The sequence below is a fragment of the Danio rerio genome, chromosome 10 (genome assembly GCF_052040795.2).
Source record: "Danio rerio strain M-AB ecotype USA chromosome 10, GRCz13ab, whole genome shotgun sequence".
In the NCBI taxonomy this organism is placed as follows: Eukaryota; Metazoa; Chordata; class Actinopteri; order Cypriniformes; family Danionidae; genus Danio; species Danio rerio.
The window spans coordinates 26461515-26486096 of NC_141030.1; the positions used below are offsets into that span (position 1 = coordinate 26461515).

General features: G+C 34.9%; 3 protein-coding genes across 7 annotated transcripts; 2 read left to right on the forward strand and 1 right to left on the reverse strand.

The window, feature by feature from the left end:
* arrb2a (arrestin, beta 2a) lies at positions 1-16070 on the forward strand. Of its 2 annotated transcripts, XM_087268856.1 has the most exons (16): positions 1-139; positions 678-708; positions 785-845; positions 932-976; positions 2798-2994; positions 3778-3837; positions 3977-4044; positions 4151-4286; positions 5556-5640; positions 5762-5834; positions 5980-6117; positions 7459-7542; positions 10821-10844; positions 15021-15097; positions 15191-15245; positions 15334-16070. In XM_087268856.1, exons 1-16 carry the CDS (start codon positions 117-119, stop codon positions 15419-15421), a joined length of 1245 nt encoding a protein of 414 aa, XP_087124982.1. In that variant the 5' UTR covers positions 1-116; the 3' UTR covers positions 15422-16070.
* On the reverse strand, positions 15996-20936 carry si:ch1073-143l10.2. Of its 2 annotated transcripts, NM_001386725.1 has the most exon segments (6): positions 15996-16573; positions 18739-18990; positions 19084-19157; positions 20282-20369; positions 20476-20539; positions 20634-20936. In NM_001386725.1, coding segments are annotated over 6 exon segments (687 nt in total). In that variant the 5' UTR covers positions 20722-20936; the 3' UTR covers positions 15996-16452.
* Positions 20650-24582, forward strand: med11 (mediator complex subunit 11). 3 transcript variants are annotated; one of them, XM_087268723.1, is made up of 4 exons: positions 20650-20722; positions 21181-21263; positions 23780-23910; positions 24172-24567. In XM_087268723.1, the coding sequence occupies exons 2-4, from the start codon at positions 21194-21196 to the stop codon at positions 24313-24315; spliced, it is 345 nt and encodes a 114-aa protein (XP_087124849.1). In that variant the 5' UTR covers positions 20650-20722; positions 21181-21193; the 3' UTR covers positions 24316-24567.

Below are 24582 nucleotides of genomic sequence, written 5' to 3' on the forward strand. Positions count from 1 at the left end.
GTTGCCCCGCCCACCGCCAGCTACCAGAGAATGATTGAACATCTTCAGGAGTTGCTGTTTACACTGTAGCTGATTGTTTTGCTGCACAATTTTTTACGGCCAAATTCTCCCTCATTATGGGGGACAAGGCAGGCACCCGGTGAGTATTTTTAATGTATCGGACCCCAAAATAAATGCTGTTTGTATATTTGATGCGAACAAAAAGGAAAGCTAATACTAGCTGGGTTGTAAATGGACGTGGTTGGATAACCTGACTGAGCATGATGGGGAAACGGCACATAATGTGCACGTACATTTATATAAAATTGATTTATCCTCATTACTGTGCTTAAAAATTCCGTTGCGCATTGTTCAAATGCTTCATTATAAGTCAGTCCATCCTTTAGCATGCATGTCGCATAGCCTGCCAGCTAACAACAGCTGCTTATGATACGTTAATGCAGACTTCTCATACTGATCAATCCTATTATTTTATCAAAGCCTTGTTTTGTCAAGCATGACCATAGTAACATTGGGATTTGCACACAAAATAGCCATTTGTTGCTTTCCGCCATTTGTTTGCTCTTTATGCTGCTCTTGCCATCTGCTGCACTTTAAAGTGTTCCCACCTACTTCACAAACGGTCAACTCTGATCATATCTGTGATTAGTAATGCTGTCGTTTCTGTTATTTTAAAGGGTGTTCAAGAAGTCCAGTCCCAATTGCAAAGTAAGGGTTTTCTCTTTCATAATATCACTGTTCATGATTTGCACAAATTATAGCTAAAATCCTGTCCTTTTTGTAGGTTACAGTGTATCTGGGGAAAAGAGATTTTGTGGATCATCTAGATCACGTGGATCCTGTTGGTTAGTTACATCAGATTAAATCACAATTGTTTTTAATGGATAAGAAAAAAATAAAAAGCACAATACTTATTATACTACTGCTTTAGATGGTGTGATCCTGGTCGACCCTGAATATCTGAAAGACCGAAAAGGTGAGCAACAAAGCTTGAGTTTTAAACCAAGTTGTTTCCAAGCCTAGCTCTATTACTAATTGGAAAAATCTTGTAAGAATTCCTAAATGGGAAAGAATGTGGTCATTACCAAAACTATACATGGTTACAAATAAGATAAAAGCAATATCTTGTAAACTAATTCATAAATTCTATCCGGTTAAACATATTCTGTTACATTTTCAGTAAATTTAAAAATAATATTCATATAAATTGCTCTTTGCATTTTGAAAGTGTACCCCACATCTTTTGGCATTGTGGTTAGGATAAAAAGCTTTGGTATGATGCTTCTGTCTTTATCAAAAAATGTTAATCTTTGTTTTTAATATTCATTTTGAAAATGTAATTTTTGCATATTTTGATTATAATATTCTAAATAATTTGGTTATTGTTATTAATCTATTAACTTTGTTAATTAAGTTTCATAATCATTATTAAGATTGTTTTATATTTATGTAAATTTTCCAACAAAACACAGTTTTACTTTGTTTATAAAGAACTGAAAAATGACTTTTGTTCAATTCAACATAGAGCTAATAGAAAGGTCATTAAAACTGTCAATTTTTTTTTTTTGTATTAATGTGAAGGGCCTGTTTATAATTGTAAGAATTTTATTTATTTATATTAGTTTTTTTGTGTTTGTTTTATTTCTTTATTTTTGTATTGTTATTACTAATTACCTTCTAGCACCCTGGCATTATTTTATTTGTTCTATTGTCATGTATCTGTATCGTTAACGCATAAAAAAATCATGAGTTTTATGCTAAATGAACATTCTGGACAAAATGTACATTTGTCTCGACTGAAAAGTGGTAAATAGCAGGTCCTAAAATTCTATATTATTTTGTCTTAAAGTTTAAATGTAGAAAAATAGTAAGTGCTACATGTACTTTTTTGTAATGCCACTTTAAGCTCTTTGTACTAGTTTACATATTTAAATAATAATATTTTATTGACATAAAACGACTCTAACATACAAATTATTTGCCAACTGAATTTGTACTTTTCCACTATTTTTCAGACCACTTGTTTTTATACTTTAAAATATAATAAAATGTGTATATACAGTTTTTAAATATACAGTATATACAGTGCTCAGCATATAGAGGTACAGCCCTCACAAATCTATCTTTTAAATTCCTATTTTTAATAGGAAGCTATACAATCTTATATTTATGCATATACATTAGATTAGTCTGTACTGAAGCTTATCTTACAAAAAACGGTCCACAAAAGCAATCTGTAACAAAAAGCATATGTATAGTGACAAAAATATTATTTTAATAAATATATCTGTTTAATAAAACAGTTTTGTTTAAATCCACCAAAACACATTGCCTATGTTCACTGAAAAATGAATTAAAATATTCATTTTCAGAATGGGGTGTACTAAATTATGCTGAGCACTGTATCTTAGCAAGTACAGGTCAGAAAACAAATCTAATTTTTTACATAAACATGTTATGCTAAATGACAGAACATTGTTTTACCTGTATATTTACATTTTTGACTAAAGTTTTTAAAGAATTTTAAAATATATTTGCATTTTAGTATGCTTTCTATGCATATAAAAGTGCATTTATTTTTGCAACCTGATGTGGACATCAAAAATGTCTGAACAATAAATGGAAATTCGAGTACACAATTAAATTATACGAGACTGATACGACTATACTGTACTATCTCTACGGTTTAATATAATGTAGAGTATTTTTGCATACTTTTGTCATATTGCTGCTCATCAAATGCAAATGATGTTCCACTTCATATAATAAATCGGTAATAACAAATTTTTATTTGCAGTATTCGTGACTTTAACCTGTGCGTTCCGGTATGGCCGCGAGGACCTTGATGTTCTTGGGCTCTCCTTCAGAAAAGACCTTTACATCTTCACTTTTCAAGCCTATCCTCCCATCCCAGAAGAATCCAAACCTCACAGTCGTCTGCAGGAGAGACTTTTGAAGAAATTGGGGCAAAATGCTTATCCTTTCCATTTTTCTGTGAGTTTCTAACTACCTTTTAAGACCTGGGTCATTGCTGCATTAAATGTTTATATAATATAATATAACATAATATAATATATTATAATATAATATAATATAATATATAAAATAATAATAATATTCACAATGTGCTAATTATAATACAATATTATTCATTGAGAATGAGATTTTTTTTAAATGATCTTACATTTTTTGTATTATATTAGTATTCATTAAATCATTATCTTATGTATTCTTATTAGTTAATATTAATATATATTTTTAAAATTATATTTAACTAAAACTTCTATTTTTTTAAATTTGATTTTATTATCTTTCTTTGTTAATTTTAATTATTATTTGTTAAGACAAGAAAGAAGTGTAGTAATATTGTTTTTTATTAGTAATATTTGTTTATAAGTTGTTTTCTGGAAATAATTATTTGCTTGAACAGGACTAAACTTAATTAAATATTTATATTTAATATTTCAAATGTTTATTTTACTTTATTTATTAATTTATAAATGTTTCTACATTATTTATAAAGTCAAAATAGAGAAATATTTGTGAAATTATAAATAAACAATTTTCACCTTTCTAGTTGTTGTTTATTATGAATTAATATTGTTAAATATTGTACTATTGACCATAATATATAAAAGGCAATTTTATTGCTGGCCCTTTATTTTTTATCAGATGAAAATAATTATTGGCTTGATTTCGGGCATTCATTGTATTTCATCAATCTTATAGAAATACTGAAATATTGTTATAGAACAGAAATATTCTTCTGTTTTTTAGATACCACAGAATTTGCCATGTTCTGTTACCCTGCAGCCTGGCCCCGAGGACACAGGAAAGGTATTACAGTTCATACACGGGTTCTTTTGACACCACAAACTGTCTAACACCTTCCGATTTCTCATTACATTTTGCACACATCCTGTTTTGTAAAGCTTGGGTGAACTTGTGAACTTCACCTCACTCTTTTTTTTTTCAGGCCTGTGGGGTGGATTTTGAGATCAGGGCTTTTTGTGCCAAATCAATGGAAGAGAAGAATCACAAAAGGTTGGATTATATAGAATTTCATTGGCTTTGGCCTGTAACCATTTGAGTAAGTAAGAATAAAAAAGAGACTTTAGATCTTATATGAAGCTTATTTCTTTTTTCACAGGAATTCAGTTCGACTAGTGATACGCAAAGTCCAATACGCCCCTGAAAAACCCGGCCCACAGCCCATGGTGGAAACGACAAGAAGCTTTCTCATGTCAGACCGCTCTTTACATCTAGAGGCTTCACTAGATAAAGAGGTATCGTCCTGTTTGTTACAGATTCATTGTGGCAAATAATTAGTTAATTGTTTGCTTTTAAATCAGTTATTCACCCTGTTGTTCTTCTTTCCTTTATTCTTTTTTGGAGCACAAAAGGAGAACTTATATAAAATTACAATAAATAAAAAATTCTAAATGGTGAGCTTTTAAAAAAGAAGTACAGTAATGTCACACAAGGTTTCCATCTGATGTGTGCAATATATTCCTGATGTTCATTTAAACACAACCCATTTTTCTATTGCAATCTGCTACTTTTTATGTAACAACACATGCATGACTGTTATGCTGTGTTCACACCAGACACAAAATGTCAAGCACGAGTAATTTGTATGTTAAGTCAATGCAAAGACGCAAATTGACATCCTGCAGCACGATACTCACCAATGAGGTGGCGTGATTCACACAAATGAAACTGGGCTCAGTTTGAAGCACCACTGAAAGCCTCCATCATCCAGGTCCAGTTTCTGGAGGAGTTAATGAACTCGCAGAGCTGGGTGCAACTCTGAAAGGATCTAGTGGACTCGGTGCCAAACTGTTCCATAAAATCTATGTTAGCCATTTGTCAACAAAGCTAGAGTCACCAGGGAGACAGAAGCCCTGCCCTTGATGCAAATCCGCGTCTGTTGTGGGGTGAATTTGACGCGTGAATGAAACGAGAACTCAAAATGTTCACGTGTCTGTTAATACACAAATAGCGCGATTTATTCACATGTTCCGTGTCTGGTCTGAACACAGCTTTACGCTCACGTCTCACACTTTTGCAGGGCATCATACATTAGTGGTGTGTTTTAAGACGCTATTTCAAGTTATGTAGCTATCAACTTTTACATGTAGCACCACTTGTTAACGTCAGTTCCAAAGCAGTAGACGAATCAGAAGAACACATAGGCGGAACAAGCCAACTGTAGCAATTTGGCTTGACTATTTTATGACCGGCAACATAAATAAGGAGCTTTTTATTATTATGATTCAGAGTCCTGTGTCTTGTGTATTTAGATGCAAAGACATAAACAAAACATACAGACTGCAGCGTTTATTAGAATCCTGACCTTCATCGATGGTCATAAAATGATTTAAAGATGCCAGGTATTAGGTGTTTTGGCAACTTTTGAAACTTTTTTCTTTACAGTTCCTAGAACTATTAGTAAAGGTACTAATTTTTTGGTAATTTTTCACACATTATTAATTTAAAAACGAACAGCATCCATTTTTAAGTGAACAATTTTATAACATCGATTTTCTCTACAGCTGTATTACCATGGGGAACCCATCAGTGTTAATGTCCATGTCACCAATAACTCCACCAAGACTGTCAAACGGGTCAAAATATCAGGTGAGTCAGATCCTTATCAGATGGTCACTGTCTGTAGGCTGACATTATTTTCATATTGCTCTCATCATCAGTCACTTGTTTGCTTAATGCTACTGTACTGTTTACATTTGTGTCTTTACAGTTCGACAGTATGCTGATATCTGTCTCTTCAGTACAGCGCAGTACAAATGTCCGGTGGCTCAGATAGAGGCAGAGTAAGCATATTTTTAGTAAAAATGAGAGGCTTATACATATGAACATTATTAGTGTTTGGTGTTTGTGTCTTCTGTAGTCTATTTGGGGACTTGTGATGTGTACATGGGCAATAATTTGTATCTGTTTTGTTTTTGAATCCTGTAGTGATCAAGTGGCATCCAGTTCGACGTTTTGTAAAGTGTACACACTCACGCCAACTCTCAACAACAATCGCGAGAAAAGAGGACTGGCGCTAGACGGAAAACTCAAACATGAGGACACCAACCTGGCATCCAGTACAATGTGGGTATTACTGTAGTTAAGTCCTACAATTTTACTCTTATACTTAAATGGATGCTATGGACAATTTAATAATTTTGCAGTATAAAAGTGTCATTTTATTAATATTACAAACCTACTAACTTGTAGAATTAAAAAAAAACCTAAACATGTTACTGGATTACAACACATACACGCATAGCTGAAGGAATGGTTTATCCAAAAACGAACATTTCCTAATTGTTTACTCACCACCAGGTCATTTAAGATGCATACTTAAAGCAGTGTTTCTCAACCACATTCATAGAGGACCACCAGCTCTGCACATTTTCCATGTCTGCTTAAGCAAACACACCTGATTCTGATCATCAGCTCATTAGCAGAGACTGAAAGACCTCTAATGAGTGTGGCAAAGGAAACATTCAAAACGTGCAGTGTCCAGGAACGTGGTTGAGAAACACTGAGGTAAAGGAATAGATTGTCCAAAAAAAAAAAAAAAATGAAATGACATTGCCATTTAATTGAATTAAAAATGAATAGGCCTCAACGTAGACACAAATTTGACAATACAAATTTAGGCAGCTTCAAATAATCCACCAAACCCCAGCTGACAAATTAGGTTGTTTTTTAACAAATCATCTTGGAAAGTTGCAGTTATTGACAAAAAACCTACAGTTTTTAGTGAAACCACTAAAATGGCTATAAATCTATATATCATGCTAGGTAAAAACTCTTATTATAAAACTAACTTTAAATGTTTTGCCCTTTGGTAGTGACATATTGGTGGAAAGAAACATGAAAATGTCTATTCAACTGTTAGAAACATCACACTTTACAATAAGGATTCATTAGTTGAGATTCATAATGCTTTTACTAATATGAACTAATAACGAACAATACTTGTACAGCATTTATTAATCACAGTTCAATGATTACTAATTCATTACAACTCAAATTTATGCTTGTTAACATTTAATTATTTTACTGTGAGGTAACATGGACTGACAAAGACTTTCTTTTCATTACATAATGTTAACATAGATGTGATGATTGTACCGTTTGTTCATGCAAGTAAATCTTGTGCATATAAATGCATTACTTAACATTAACTAATACAACCTTACTGGAAAGTGTTACTGAAACGTCTATTTTTAGTTTGAATATTTCAATATAAAACTGACAATTTACATAAAACAATTGTGCACAATTTTTCAGCGAATGTTGCGTTATAATCATCTTTATTATCTTTCATAAATGTAAAATCCTGTTTCACAAAATGTGACATCACAGAAGCAGGTGTAGTGTTGACTTTAGCTATCTGGATTATAAAGAGCCGACTGATTGTGTTTGTTTGTTTGACTGCAGTGTGAAAGATGTGAGTAATAAGGAAGTTCTGGGTGTCCTGGTGTCATATCGGGTTAAAGTCAAACTGGTGGTCTCCCGTGGAGGGTGAGTCATGTTACCCCTGCTTGCTCTCTCAAACACTATTTCCGCTGGTCTCTAATCAGCCACACATAATGATGAGTGTTGTTTTAGAAATATTGTTTTGGTGTTACACGTTGGTCTGTACGATATTGAAAAAATCTGACATTGATTAAAAGATTTCATTAATTTAGATCAACTAGGATGATCAACTCTTTTTCTATGCAGTGGATCTGCAAAAATTATACTAAATTACAAGCAAAAATTTATAAATGGTGCTTTTTGGTTTCATTGGGATTCTAACAGTCTTCAAGTGCAGAAATTGAACAATCAAATGTAAAATAAGATGGTCATCATTGTATACATAATAATATTTAATACCCTAATTTAATCCTGCCATGTGACTATTGAAGAATATCGATATCGATGCTTAAATGATATATTGTTCAGCCCTAGTAACAAGTAGAGGAAAAAAGTACATTAAAAAAGCTATTACATCATCAAAATTGTATTTAAATGACTTCTAATTATTATATGTGAAAAATACTATAATAATCAGGAATTCAATTACTTTATTCTGTAATACTTAAATGATTTAAATCCATAACCCTAACAAAAATGAAACAAAATTTAATTATTTAACAACATTTAATTTCAAATGTAACTTTCTTTATTTACCAAATAGAATTAGTCTTCAAAAAAATGATCATAAAATGTTTCAAAGTACTGATGCAAATTTCATGCATACCATAATATTAGAATAAACTAAATCCACTGTTTAAGCATGCGCAATAGGATAAATGTAATCTTTTAAAGTTGTAACGCAGGATTGTTCTGCGTTTTAAATGTGTGTAACAAAAACAATTAAATTACTCAGCTTGTTTGAATTGACTTTAACAGAACTGTATAGACCATTTTGAGGGATGTAAACAATAACATATTTCCAGGGGTTTGTTCTTCGGATGTGGATTACTCAGTTGGATTTGGTTGTTGATGGTTTGACATGATTCAGGATCGTTTCGTTCTTCAAAACTCATTCGAGAGTTGTTGTCATGGCAACAGATCTGGTAGCTCAAAAAACTGCTGGGAAGAAGGCTCATTTCATATAAACAAGATTAGATCGGGTTAGTTCAAGCAAAGATAATATTGAAAGTATGTACCGAATGCTGGTATTTTTTTACAGTAGTATCCTATGGGTTATAAAATAATCATTTTTTAATAATCAAAAATTATATATACATTTATAATTTAAAATAATGAATAATATTTTAGATTAAATGATTAATAGTATTTATCTTTATAAACATAGAAGTTAAAAAAATATATGAATACAACTTATGCAATCTGCACTCCAAAATAAAAGTACAAAAACAGGGTGGTTCTCCCCAAAGTGATTAACGAGACTTTTAAGACACAAACATGTACTATTTTAAAGGTACTGACCCAGCTTTACAATTTGTTGTGGGGCTGCTGGCTTTACACTTTAATGTGTCAAATGAAAAAGTTATTGCATATCATATTTAACACGGTTTACTACAAATTGAATGTGATTTTGCTCACATGGATAATTGAATATTAATCAGATATCAGTACGCTGCTGTGCCGTCAGCCAATCGTTGCATTGGTGATCATGATTTCAAGGATCGATAGATCTGTCCTTCACAACACGCAGCGATCTCAGATCAGTTCATCCAGACATTTTAATCTGATTCGCAAACTTGTTTGAAGAACCTAATTAGCTAGAGATCAGTTATCAAGATTAAAAGATCCAGGATCTGTCAAATCATCTCAGATCCTTTAAGCGAGGTTAGAAGAACCGACCCCTGGTATACATTTTTAATTTACATAGCGCCCAGGAATTTGAAAAAAATCAACAAATTGATAATGTTATGAGAGCTATTTTAACGTAAAGCTATGAATGGATTGCGTTTTTTTTTTTTTTTTTACAGTTATGAAATAGTTTGTCAGTAATCAGCAAATGTTTATGGGCCAATGAAATCACCACACTGAAATGGTCTATAGTATTTTAGGAAGTATAAGTAACTGTAATTCTATGATCTAAAAATAAACTGTAATGTCATACCTTAATTACTTGATTGTTCTTCTTCCTGTGAATAATTAAATTACTTAAATTTCTTAATTTGTAAAGCCTGGCTTAAACTCGCTGCGGTCGATAGTTCGCTTTGGGTGTGCGCGACATGATTTCGGCTGGTGGAGCGTGCACAATTTTTTGAGACTCCATTGAACAGTTTGCGTGGTGCTGCGTTTCATTTGAGTTAAATATGAATTACTTTGAAGAGATTCTGAAATTGGTATACCTGTACACACATCTTTATGATATCCGCCTATGCGTGATCATAGGGAGAACCAGATGACCAATAATACTTGGCTGGAAATTGCAATAGACGTGGGAAAGAAGGAAAGTTTTTGTAAAAGTTTGGAAAAACCTGAGGGATAAGTTTGTTAAAGACAAAACAGGCCTTGGCAAAATGGAGACCTAGGTGATTTTAATGTTTCTTTTTTTTTTTTTATAAAAATCCTCAAAATAATTAATAAAAAAATGTTTAAAAATCTTTAATGATATTAATAATATGACATAGTTCCAGAAACTTCCTACTTCTATGTTTATGTCTTCTATGTCTGATTTTATGTTTGCTTTCTTTTGACCGCCCCCTGTTGTTTAAAAGAATATCACAATGGCAAACGCATCAAGTATAAAAGCTTTGTCCATTTCATGAGGTGCGCAGTCAGTGGAGGTGCGTGATGTGGCATCAGGGGAAAGTATAAATCAGCCTTAATTACACCCAACACTGATTAAATGTACACTAGGGCTGAACGATCAATCTGTATTTGTTGATAAATATTAAGCAAAGCTACGATTCGCAATCTTCTCAGGGAATTATCTGATTAAATTTTATTTTATGAGGAGATGTTGCTCCATTTAAAAGCGCATGCTGGAGGTTTACTAGAAACAACTTCACTGACAAAATGTGTGTGAAAATGGCCTTCGATTAATCGCCCACTCCCCTCCCATTTTTGTTGATATTATTGAGAATGACTATTGTAAAGGTTCTACTTTTCAGTGGCGGTATATTAATTAGTGTGCTTTGCTTTAGCATTTAAGTCTTTTCATCTTCCCCAAGATGCTTCACGAGTCTTGTGTTTTATCTTCCCTTCATGAACCCTTGCCTCTGTGTGCTGCCTCTCTCTGGTTATCGAATCATTTTGTCACTCTCCTATTGTTTTATGTGTCTCTTTCTCTCTGTCTGTTTCCTTCCCCTCCCTCCATCTGTCTGTCACATCAGGCTTTTAAGCAGCTTGCTGGAGAGGTAAATACGTTCATTCTGCATTCTGGTGTCTTGCTGTAATGTCTCTAGGTTTGGTGTAACAAGAAGAGCTGCATGGTGTTCAATGCTCTGCTCAACTTTACCCCGGTGGTTTCTGTCTGATATCAATAGCGTTCTATTACTAACCATGAAATGGCATGGATGGATGAATCTCACTAAGAAATTTCTAGGTCATGTTTTACCTTTTAGACCCAAAGTAATATAAATAAGGTCTGTTTAATATTGCAGATTTGCTGTTAATTTACTCTTTCACACCACCCAAGATGTAGGTGCTTTTCTTTTTCTTCAGTTGCACTTAAAGACTTTCAGCTGAAATTGTGTTCTACCAGCACATTGAGTCAAATAAAATGTATACACAAAATGATCAACCATCACTCTTAATGATACATTGACTATTACTATAAATATTATAGTACTATTATTATGCTACGAGCTATTTGGTAATCCTGATGGTATAAGTTGAATTGGTTTTATGAATCACCATTACCACAGTTTCAGACAAAGTCTTTCATAATGTATTACTGGGGAAATAAAAACATCAGCTACGTCATGGTAGGCCAGAGGGTCGTCCTGTAAGATTTTGTTTGCCTTATTATACTCCAAAAATGCAGTAAAAATATTATGAAATGTTGCTTTGTAATCCACACTCACTGGCCACTTTCTTAGGGCCCACTCACACTATGCCATCCGTACCGTGCCCAGGCCCGTTTCCCGGATCGTTTGAGAAGTGTGAGTGCGCTGAATCGCGCTCAAGCACGGTTCACTTGGCCGGCCCTGGCCCGGTTGGAAGAGGTGTGCCTGAGCGCGGTACACTTGGGCTTTGGCGCGGTACGCTTGTGTGTGAGTGCAAAACGCGCCAAAGCCCGAAACCGAAAGCGAGACGTGACTTTTAAGGGACTGTTTGATATGGATTTATTAATAATTCTTACTATTCAGTGAACGCAAACTGCCGTAGTTTATTAAAGAGGCAAACTGCTCACAGCACGCCAGCTGCGCGCCCTCAGCAGACCTCCTCATTCCTGCAGCACGAGAGCTTAATGATTGTTTATGAGCGCCAAAAGTGGCGGATCTGTTCGACGAAATATCTGACTACGTGTCACCGCATCCCTAAGGACTGTTTGGCGAAATATTTGACGGCATATCAAACGACTGAAACGATATAACTAGAGAAATCTCCACTGTGCTACTGAGTGAGAGCGTATGGCAAGCCGTTTTAGCATTTAAACCTTGTTCTGACTATTCATAAATATATTTAGAGATATCTCTAGTTATATTTTGACTAGTCATAATTATAATTCGACTAGTCAGAATGACAATTAGAGATATCTGCAATTACAATTGTACTAGTACGAAATCAGATTGGAGATATCTGCAAATATATTATGACTAGCCATATTCCTCCATTGACTTCCATTGAAAAATATTTGCAGATATCTCTAAATGAGTTTTGACTCGTCAAAAATCCAATTCAAGATATCTACAACTGTAATTCGACTATAAGTAAATTAATTAGAGATCTTCAAATATATTTGTAAATATCTCTAAATATGATGAATTAAAGACATCTCCAAATGTATTATGACTAGTAAAAACTCAGAGATATCTCTAATTACAATTGTGACTAGTCAAAACTCATTTAGAGATATCTGCAAATATTTTTCAATGGAGGAATATGACTAGTCATAATATATTTGCAGATATCTCCCATCTGATTTCGTACTAGTACAATTGTAATTGCAGATATCTCTAATTGTCATTCTGACTAGTCGAATTATAATTATGACTAGTCAAAATATAATTAGAGATATCTCTAAATATATTTATGGAGTCAGAACAAAGATTTAAATGCTAAAAAGGCTTGCCATAGAGAGCGCTTCTGAACAGCGCAGAAGCGATGACGTAAGCGTGCCGAGGCCCGATATGGTGTGAGCGCGGGCCGTCGGGGGAGACGGGAGGGGGGACAAGCGTGCTTTGGCCCGGTTCGAGGCAACTGTACCTAGTGTGAGTACGGCCTTAGTCACAGCTGTCCAACTGCTCGTTAACGCAAATATCTAATCAGCCAATTACATGGCAGAAACTCAATGTATTTAAGCATGTAGACATGGTCAAGACGACCTGCTTCAGTTCAATTCCAGCATCAGAATGGGGAAGAAAGGTGATTTTAAGTGACTTTGAATGTGGTATGGTATGGTGGTATGATATTGTTGGTGCCAGACGGGCTGGTCTGAGTATTTCAGAAACTGCTGATCTACTGGGATTTTCACGCACAACCATCTCTAGGTTTTACAGAGAATGATCAAATTAAGAGAAATATCCAGTGAGCGACAGTTATAGGGGGACAATTGCCTTGTTGATGTCAGAGGAGAATGGCCAGACTCAGTCGAGCTGAAAGGCCACTGTAACTCAAATAACCACTTGTTACAAATGAGGTATGCAGAAGAGCATCTTTGAACGCCAACACGTTGAACCTTGAGGCAGATAGACTACAGCAGCAGAAGACCACACCGGGTGCCACTCCTGTCAGCTAAGAACAGAAAACTGAGGCTACAATTCGCACAGGATAACCAAAATTGGACAATAGGAGATTGGAAAAAACATTGCCTGGTCTGATGAGTCTCATTAGCCCCTTTCACACATGCAGACCTTTCCGCAAAATTACCCGCAATTTTCGGGAAAGGTCTGTATGTGTGAACAGGCCCTTTTTGAAATTACCAGTAAATTCATTCTGGCTATTTACTGGAAAAGAAGTTGTAACATTACTGGTAATTTGCCGAAATGCTGCGCTGTGTAAATGCAGAAGGAACATTGCTGGAAAGAGCATGTGCATTTCTAAAACGTGCTGACCGTTTGATAAGCTGTTGTTTGTTTACCTTCAAGCTCTGCTTCCTTCAGTTGCTTGATGCGTCGCGTGTGCACGTGAAGCAGCCGGTGAGAGCCAGCACACACACATATTATGTACATCTCGACATGTGAAAGTTTTTCTCCATATGTTTTCATTGAAGTTGTTCACAATACTTATCCATCCACAGAGTTTGTAATGTATCAAATGTTTACAAATACAAGTGCAGCTGTTTAGAGGTCATTTCTGGTTAATATCAGAATTTACTGGTATTTTAAAATGGATGTGTGAATGGTCTTTTCCGGAAAAATTCTGTAACGTCCTTTCTTTTGTGAACAGCGCTTTTTCGAATTTCACTGTTTTTTCGCAATTTTCTGCATATTTACCAGTATCATTGTGAGAGAGGGGCTAATTACTCGACATTCTGATGGTAAGGTCAGAATTTTGCATCAACAACTTGAAAGCATGGATCCATCCTGCCTTGTATCAGCGGTTCAGGCTGGTGGTGGTGTAATAATTTGGGGGATATTTTCTTGGCACATTTTGGGCCCATTAGTGCCAATTGAGTATTGTGTCAAAGCCACAGCCTACCTGAGTATTTCCCTTTATCCCTTTATGATCACAGTGTACCCATCCTCTGGTGGCTACTTCCACCAGGATAAGTCGCCATGTCATAAAGCACAAATCATCTAAGACTGGTTTCTTGAACATGACAATGAGTTCACTGTACTAAAACGGCCTCTATAGTCACCAGATCTCAATCCAACAGAGAATCTTTGGGATGCGGTGGAATGGAAGATTCGTGTCATGACTGTTTAGCCAACAAATCTGCAGCAACTGCGTGATGCTATCATATCAATATGGACCAAAAAATATGGAATAATTTATGGATGCAACATAATGAATCCCTTCACTATCACTTTGATCAGCATCCTTTCTAGTGGGAAAAATAAAGAGTAACGTAACAGCCTGAAGCAGTTTTTAGAAACCATCTTAGGATGACTTGGATGCCTCCCTTCCCCATCAACCAATTATTATGTACCCCGCCCTTATCTTAATCTGAGCTTTAAACATCTCTGTTCCTTAGTCAATACTTGTGAATGGGTTTTATGGGAAAAATCCAACCAAAAACATTTACTGCTATTTTTAAAAACGTGTTATAACAATTTTGTGAATGTGGCCCATGAACAATAAGATATCTAGCACACAACATGACCCAGTGGGTTTTTGAGAGATTCATCACTTTATGCTCTTTCACAGCTGAGCTATTTCAAATGATGGCAGTGTTGATTTTTTATTTATTTTTATTTTTTATTCAGGGATGTTTCAGTGGAACTGCCTTTTGTCTTGATGCATCCAAAACCATCAGAGTCCAGCCTTTCCCATTCAACCTCAGGTATTCACGGAAACATAATCACAAAATGGCAAAACTGAAGTAGACTGTCAAAGTTAAAGGAACATGATAGTAATAATACAGTTTGTTTAACAGCTGTGCCAATGTTGGATCCACCAATTGACACCAACTTGATAGAGTTCGACACCAAGTAAGCAGAATTTTTCAATATAAATGTTGTGCTTAATGACAATAAGATTCTGTGTTAAGCTTCATTTTTATGTTCCTATTTCTAACAGCAGTTTAATCCCTGACGACGACATTGTATTTGAAGACTTTGCTCGATTGAGGTTGAAAGGAGTTATAGATAAAGAAGAGGATTGCTGAATCATCTCAATATTCATCAAATTGTGCATCTTTCATGTCCCCGAAGGTGTACTAATGAAACGGTTCTTCTCATCCCGATACGAATGAAGCAGTATTTGGCGATTTTATTGAAAAAAACAAACAAACTGTGTATATTGCGTTAAATTCATGTGAAAAGCAAATGAAGAAGGGGATACCAGGGAATTTCATACACTTTCTGCATAGGCATGTGATGATTATATCTGTCATATTGTGCCAACTGTTATGTTATGAATGGCGAGCCAGACTATAGAGATGGCTAAATTGCTCGGTATTTATATTCCTTTACAGATTTTCCTGTGATCTATGTACATGAATAATCCACAGCGATGGACAGTTTCAGTGTCAGGGCTGTGCATGTTTCTCTGAGCTGCTGTGAAGATCTTAAGTAATTGAGCGGGTTGTAAATATATGAAAAGTGCTGCTTTTAATTTGTCAAACTGCTGCATTTGGTTAAAAAATACAATAGCAGGAATTGGATGTATAGAGATTTAACATCCCTCAGAAGAAAGGAAATTTGTTGTTATTACAACATTCATCATAACAGGATACACTGTTTGCCATTTTATTTTTTTGTTTTAAAACTGGATTTTTATTTAACTTTTTTTAAATAAAAAAAAACTAATACAAACTGGTTGTTATTAAATATGTGTAACGTTAGTAACAATTTCAAGTTTCATTTGTTATTTAAAATTAACTCATAGAAACATTTCACAACATTTCTTGCTTACACTTATATTCTAAATGTTTATCTGTTAGCATGAGCTGTGACCTAAATGCTAAAAACACAGTTTATAAATGTTTGAACTATTGTTAGCAAATTAAATATTGTAAACTGTAAACCATTTAACGCTAGCTTTATCACTCGCCTTTACATTCAGCAATCCACCCTTTTGGCCTCACGTCTCATTTTAACAGCTTTCTCGAATGCTGAATGTGAAATGACCTCCCAGAGTGAACAAAAAACACCAAAAACTCTATAAAATGTCACATTTGTCGTCGTTAAGTAAGTGTTAAGATGGAGGGCGCTGAATTTTGGATTCTGAAGGTTTGTTTTCGGAGCTGTTTGTTGCACACGGTGGGCGAGACCTGGCGCGATACCGCTTCTTTAGACAACCAGCCAAACGCTGCCACCTGGTGGACGATGGAAGACATTAAGTCATGTTTGTGCAAAACCATTGGAGAAACAAGGAAGAGATACAGTATTTAATCCCGAAAATAATGTATTTGCCGTTCAATTTACTCACCCTTTTACCACCAAAGATGTAGTCTAGTTTTTAGTAGAAGGTTAAATCAAGTTTAAGCTGAAAGCATGATTCATAAAATACAAATCTATTTGAGTCTAAAAACAAACAGGCAAAAACAAAATCAAAGGGCTTGTTCACCCAAAAATAAAAATGATCTTATTAATTACTCGCCCTCATGTCATTCGAATCCCTTGAAACCTTCTTTTATCTTCAGAACACAATTTAAGATATTTCAGATGAAATCTGAGAGCTCTTAAAAGTCTGCAACTGTCCCGAGACATTCAAACTCCAGAAAAGGAACCAAAAACATTGTCAAAAAAATTTGTGTGACAAAACAAAAATAAAAATGGCTTTGTTTACACACACACACACACACACACACACACACACACACACACATACATATATTCTCTTGTCAGGGTGCACATTTCCTACTACAGGCATTACAAAGTATTGCCATTAGAGTCAGCACAGCTCAACACACATGGTAGCATGGTATTGCCTGTAGTAAATGTGTAAGCTGACCTGAAGTGGAAGATATTCACCTTATTCTTAAGAGTATGAGCGGTCACAGTCATTTGAATCTTTTTGGCTCGAGACTTAGTCTCATTTCACTTTCATTCATTTTTAGACTTTAAACAGTTCGCTATGCTGCTCGATGTTGCAAACTGATACTTTCTCATTGTATCATTCTGCGTTGCCTGTCCCAAACATGCTTGTTTGTAGAGCAAGAAGTTTGACTGTTTTTTGCGGTTTGTTATTCCTAAAAAATTCTCTCATGGGGAAATGTTCACCTAACAATCCAGTTTTCCAGTTTTAATGGCACCTAAAAGTGTTTTTGGAGCTTCTTAAGATTACAGTTGAACAACTAAAGTGACATGTGATGTTTTGACTGCTTTTGGTTCCCTTTCTGGACTTTGAACATCTCAGGAACATTGCTGTTTCTAGATGAGGAAACCCACAGATTTCATGTCAGATATCTTAATTTGTGTTCTCAATTTGGAAAAACATCAGGGTGACATCAGGGTGAGTATCTTATAACAACTATTTGTTGTGTTATAAATCAAAACAATCAATCTATGCAAAAAAAAAAAAAAATGAAATTAAGATGTGGAGGAAGGACATCAGATTCTGCAGAATAATTTGCAGAGGGTTCAAGATTTTCCTACAGTTATATAATAATAATAATACGATAATCAATAATTTTGTAAATTATGGTAATCATTAGTTAACAATACTTTTAATGTTTGTTCTATAACATTACACACTACATAGATCCTTTTCTCATAAATCCCCATTATAATGGCAAATTAGCCTTCCGATGTCATTCCTGCACCACAACTTTACATCATTACCTTTAATTCACAGCCTCCACAAATGGCCTGAGCATGTTAGATGTACTACTGTAGTAAATGATGTTCAGTTTATTTCACAGAATATTTTTTCACTACACAAGACGTCAATGCAGGGTGGCATGGTGGCTTAGTGGTTAGCACTGTCACCTCACAGCAAAAAGGTTGCTGATTCGAGCCCAAGCTGGGTCTGTTAACATTTCTGTGTGATTTAGCATGTTCTCCCCGTGACGTGGGTTTCCCCCACAGTCCAAAGACATGCGCTATGGGTGAATTGAATAAACTAAATTGGCCACAGTGGATGTGATGGAATGTGAGTGTATGGGTGTTTCCCAGTGCTGGGTTGCAGCAGCAAATGCATCTGCTGTGTAAAACATGCAGCACAAGTTGGTGGTTTATTACGCTGTGACGACCTCTAATAAATAAAGGGACTAAACCGAAGGAAAATGAATTAATGAATGAATGCATCAATGTGTCAGCAGCCAGGAGGAGCTACAAGTCTCTTATTTATTAATTTTCTTTATTACTCTGAAAGTGCTGGTAGTGACTTGCAGTATATGAAGCAACAATGAGCAGTTTTAGCTAAAATCTTGTTAATATTCTACTTAAAAAAGTTCACCTGAATCTCTAAATCTGGCCTAAATTTCACCCAGTTTTTGATTGACCTTAATCCTTAAATAAAAAAGAATAGTATGTTCACCTTTCTTGTGTTGCGTTGTGTTTATTGATCCTCTTGGCCTCCTCTTTCTTCTCCTCCAGCCAGCGTTCCAGGAGCTGCTCGTTCTGCAGGTTTGCGGCTGAAAGCTGCTCTTTCAGTGTCTTCTGCTCCATTCTCAATGCCATCAGCTCCTTCGACTGACACTCCAGCTCATACTCATGTTCTTCTAGATTAGCCTTCAGACATGAGGACCCCTGGGCCAACATTACTGCCTCTGTCCTGTAACGGGACACTCTACAGAAGGAAAGCACAGCACACTATTGGGACTGCTCTTCGGGATGGATTTATTTATGTTTTTTTTAAGATATCAAAGACTATTTGACCTACTGTGAGTGACAGTATTGTAATTCTGCATCCTTAAGGTAAATATTGCTGGTCAGATCTGAAATTTTCTGCTTGAGCTACAACAACAAAAATCAGCACAGGAAGATCATTAATCATCAGACTGACCCGGTCACACAGCTTATATAATGTGCCTACAGTATTTTGGTGTTGTCATTCATTGATTTTCCTTCAGCTTAGTCCCTTTATTTATTAGGGGTTGCCACAGCTGAATGAACCACCAACTTATCCAGCGATGTTTTATGCAGCGAATGCCCTTCCAGCTGCAACCTAGCACTGGGAAACACCTATACAATCATTCTCTCACACACTCACACACATACACTACAGGCAATTTACTTTATTCAATTCACCTATACTGCATGTCTTTGGGTGAAACCAGAGCACCAGGAGGAAACCTACACAAACACAGGGAAAACACGCAAACTCCACACAGAAAAGCCAAATAGTCCAGTAGGGACTTGAACCAGCAACCTTCTTGCAGTGAGCTGACAGTGCTAACCACTTTTGGTGTTGTGTAATGTCTAAATATCAGTAAAAACATGATCCTTTGTCATACAGTATAGCTTTATGTAAATAACATCATTTTATGTAAAAATGAAATGACATGTTTGTTCTGACCTGTAATTATTATTATCTGAAAGAATAAATGATCATACTAAACTTTTATATTTTCATTTATTTAAATGTGTTGCAGACAATAGTTTAAACCAACACTGTAAAATCGATTAGTTGTGACTCTACTTTAAAAAAGGGAGTAAACCCGTCCAATTAAAATTATTACGATATAATATTTTTGGTATATAAATCTACAGCTTAATAAATATAAACATTTATAAAATAAATTTGATACAGCGAATTACATTTTAGTGGATTTCTTATGTTAAAATTGTATAAACAGTTATTTCCTTTTGCACAGATAAAAATATAATTAAACAAGACTCTTTATACTAAACTAAACTTAAAGCTGTAGTACCCTTCATTTTTATCACTTGCATGTTTTGAGAATTAAAATTAAATAATTAGTTCAAAGACTGAAGAAGCAAAGTAAAACATTTTAGTTGTGATAAAACAATTAAACTGTGCATAAAAAAATATTTAAATTTGAAGGAAAATAAAACGAAAATTTGTTCGACAAGATAGTTGTATCAGTGATATCTATTGATATGAATATTTTGCTCACCTGTTGATTAAAAAGTTCCATCTCATTCACTCTCAAATAGAGCGTCCCACCTTCATCAGGACATCTAGATCCAGTATTTTCTTCAAAACTGTCAAAAATAACATACAGTAAAACATAAAATGCAAAGAATGGAAAATGGTAACTGCTATAAGCTAATGAATAAATAAAATAAAAATTTAGACAATGTTTCCTACCTGTTTGTGTCCATGCCTTGCCAGAGTTTAACATGAAAGTCCAACATCTCCTCCAGTTTGGACACTGCCAAAGTAGAGTTAACCCATTATTCATTACTCAATAAGAGCACATTTACTCTGTTTCTCTCCATTAGACTACAGCTTTACTAAAAACTCACCTTTGTGGAAGAGGCCAGAGAACGGATCTTTCTGCCTGCAGTCTCTGTGAAACAGCTCTACGCGCACGTGACTCTTCCAAGACTCCATGGTCTCAAAAAATCCACCTATTTCCCTCTCTCGTATTGTGTTATTACAGTGTTTTCACGTTGAACGGCACGAAATACCATGGGCAATTGATGTATGTGACAGGTTTGCTCTAGCTGAAGCGCAAATCGCTTTAATCACTAGTTAAACTTTACCCAGAAAGCCATCCAGTCCACTTCGCGTTGCGATTATTTTGTTCTTTTGCGGCTTCCGTAGTCCTTCGTTCGCCACATACTGAAAGTGCTTTGTGTAGCTCGTCGAATTTATCGATAAGTGTGTTATTGTACATGTACGTAGCCTTACGTTGTTTTACATGTTCGTACATTACGTTTAATGGTTATTTGGTGTTTATACTATCACTGTATAGCTAACGCGTGTTTGCTGTTGGCTACTTTGTAAGTTGTTTGAAGGCAAGCTTTTTAAACACTTTATACATACGTGTTATGCTTCTTTTTGTTGTAGATTTGTGAAGGGAATGGCTAATGACAGACTAAGAGCATTAGAAGATGTGGAAAAGGAGATTGCTTTAGTGCTGCAGAGCGCAGGTTTGTGTCACATCATGTATGCATTGACTTATTATGTTATAGGTTTTATAAAAATGAAATGTAACGTACGCTACGGATTATTAATCCTAATGCTGTTCCAAACCCACGACAAACTCTTTCGTTTTTGGTACACCACAATATTTTTGATAATCTAAAACGTAATCTGTACCCCCAGAAACATTGCGCAATTTAAACTTTGACGTTTCAAAGAGGATAAGAAAATCAATATTCATTGAGTGCTTTAATCCAGAATTGTTGTTTTTTTGCTGCACTTGTTCATTGATATCATCAAAAACAAGTCTGGATACGTTGTATTTAGCTTAACATAAAAGGAAATCCACGTTATTCACACATTCAGACTTTCTCCTTAATAATATAGTTTCAGAAACGTACTCTTTGCAAATTCTAAATAGGGAAATCATATTAGCAGCCAATGACTAACAAAGTACATTGTTCTAAGTCGATCAAATAGTGCTAATGTTGTTTTGAAGTCATATTTGCTTGTGATTTCAGACCGAATATTTAAAGTACCATGGTTAACAATAAAGGGAGCATGTTACAAGTTGTATAGAGGTAAAGTTGGTTTTATATTCCCACATTCGTTCATTTAGAAGTCACTATATTGTTAACCATGTTAATTTGTATATTCGATCGGAATTAGCATGCAAGTGTGACTTGAAAACAACATTAACACTGTTTATTTGACTGTGAACAATGTACTTTTATAGTCATTGGCTGTTAATATGATTTCCCTATTTAGAGTTTGCAAATAATACTTTTATGAAATTATATTATTAAGGGGAAAGTCTGAATGTGCGAATAAAAAAACAGCTTTACTCTTTTTACAAGTTGTAACTGAACAAATGTGTGAATATAAAACCAATTTTAACTCAGTGAAGTCTTTACCATCTTCAATTCACACATGCACTATCCCCATGCATGCACACACATGAACTGGACTTTGTGCAATACACATCAAATTATAGACATCTTGTATACATCTCTCATTCAACCTCAGAATTGTTTACTCCACCTCCCCCCCTCATCTCCTATTTTTCACAAATATTTGTTTATCATCTTAAATTTACATAGTACATCTTGTTTATATCTTCCCTTCTACCTCAGATGTGTTTACTCCACCTCACCCTACCCGCCTATTTTGCACTACTGTTTATCGTCAGCAGTTATTTCTACTGTAACTTGTTGTTTAATGTGATCTGTATTGAAAGGATATATCTTCGTTTGCACTGAGTAGTAAGATGCAGTCTGTAGCTGCTGTCAGAGGCAATCCCTACATATTACAGACTATAATATACACCAGGGGTTCCCAAACTTTTCAGCCTTAAAACTTTTTAGTTACTATAAACGACTATTTTTTGTATTCTGTAGGTTATGGATAAAATGAATAGGTAATTCTTATGGTTTAATAAAAATAAATAGATTTTTGGAAATCACCAGGCAACCCCCCACCCCCAATTCATTGTCCCGTGACCCCCCAGAGTAATCATTAGAATACATAAGTAATCTATATTTGTTGTTAACATATGTCAATTAATTTTAAAATAGTCAACTTAAACTATAAAAAAGGAACCCAATTCTTTTTTTGTTTTAGCTTGGGAATTATTTTGTTGCAATCAAGATATTTTTTTCTGATGCACTTCAAGTAGTACAGCCATATGAGGTGCTGCTCTAATAACACGCTTGTAGGGATTACATCTGTAAGTTATCAAAATAGTTAAATTTTGTTAAAGAGAATCTGTAACCCCTCAAGTTTATTCCTCTCGAGTTAGAGAGGTCAGTGAGGTGTGTGTCGTATCGTGTTAATGGTTTTGCCGTTAGTGAACATTAATTTATGTGTATTTCTTTACGTGTTGAATGTGCACTTTATTTATTGGTTGTATGTATTTTTTTGTTCATGATGTGCAAACATCACCTTTAAAGGGTTCATTTAAGTTTATGTATTTCTTTTCGTAGTTCTGACTGCATTGTTGGGACAAAAAGAGATGCAAGGCTAGCTACAGACTGGTGTCAGAATAAATGTCAGTTAAAATAAAGAACGACTTGAGCCTTTGTTTCATCTCAGGGGAAGAAACACACTCAATCTCATCGTACATGTATATATTGTACATTGTATACATCTACAGTGACCGTAAAAGACATTCTTTTCTAACCGGGCCAGACAGAGAGTCCACCAGATAACTAATTAAGGAACATTTTGTTTTTTTTATGGGTTTTCTTGCTTATAAATTTACCAATTTACCCCCAATGAAAATTAACAAACGTTCTATTAAAGTAAAAGTGTATCGGTGTATTGTGGTATATTGTTTACCATTTGCATACCCACATTTTTCCTAAAAACAGTGATTCAACTATGCTTCATCAAGCAAAACAATGGTGAATATGTGTTTACCGTAGTTGAGTTACAAAACCACAACCTTATTGTTACAACTTTTCGGTGTTCATTTTGTACATTTCAATCTAATATATAAATTGAGTATTAATATTTTGTCTTTCAGGAACTATTGTGTTGGAGCTTTCCAAAGAGAAGGCCAATGCCAGTTTATTAGACCGACAGCTGAATCAGTTCCAGACCTCCATCAACAGAGTCGAGAGTGAACTGAGTTCACAGATACGATATCTAACACAAGTGAGTATCTATCTATCTATCTATCTATCTATCTATCTATCTATCTATCTATCTATCTATCTATCTATCTATCTATCTATCTATCTATCTATCTATCTATCTATCTATCTATCTATCTATCTATCTATCTATCTATCTATCTATCTATCTATCTATCTATCTAATTATCCATCCGTCCATCCATCCATCCATCCATCCATCCATCTATCGATCGATCATATAAAGTAACAAATCTTCCTCTCCTTTGTTTATTTTTTGAAGGTGGCTACAGGTCAGCCTCACGAGGGATCAACATACTCAGCCAGAAAGGACTGTCAGATGGCACTAAACCGTGCAGAATATGCCCGTGTCAAGCTGGGAGAGCTGGGACGCACCTGTGAGATGATGCTTGACCCACAGACATAAAAACTGGGGATGATGGACTGTTGTTTTGTGATATTTGGCAGCCGACATTCAAGACAAGCCAACAAACACTTTTTATTTTTCACAATCTAAAGAATAACCCTGTATGACAGACCCTGTGATTTATTTAAATAATTCTTTGTTGTAATACAGCATCAAAACTTTTGTCATGTTTGTTACACATCGTAGCATGGTATAGATTTTATACTAGTTTTTTCTTAAAGAACAATAAAATATTTGTTTTTTCACCAGCAATTTATTGAAGGGAGC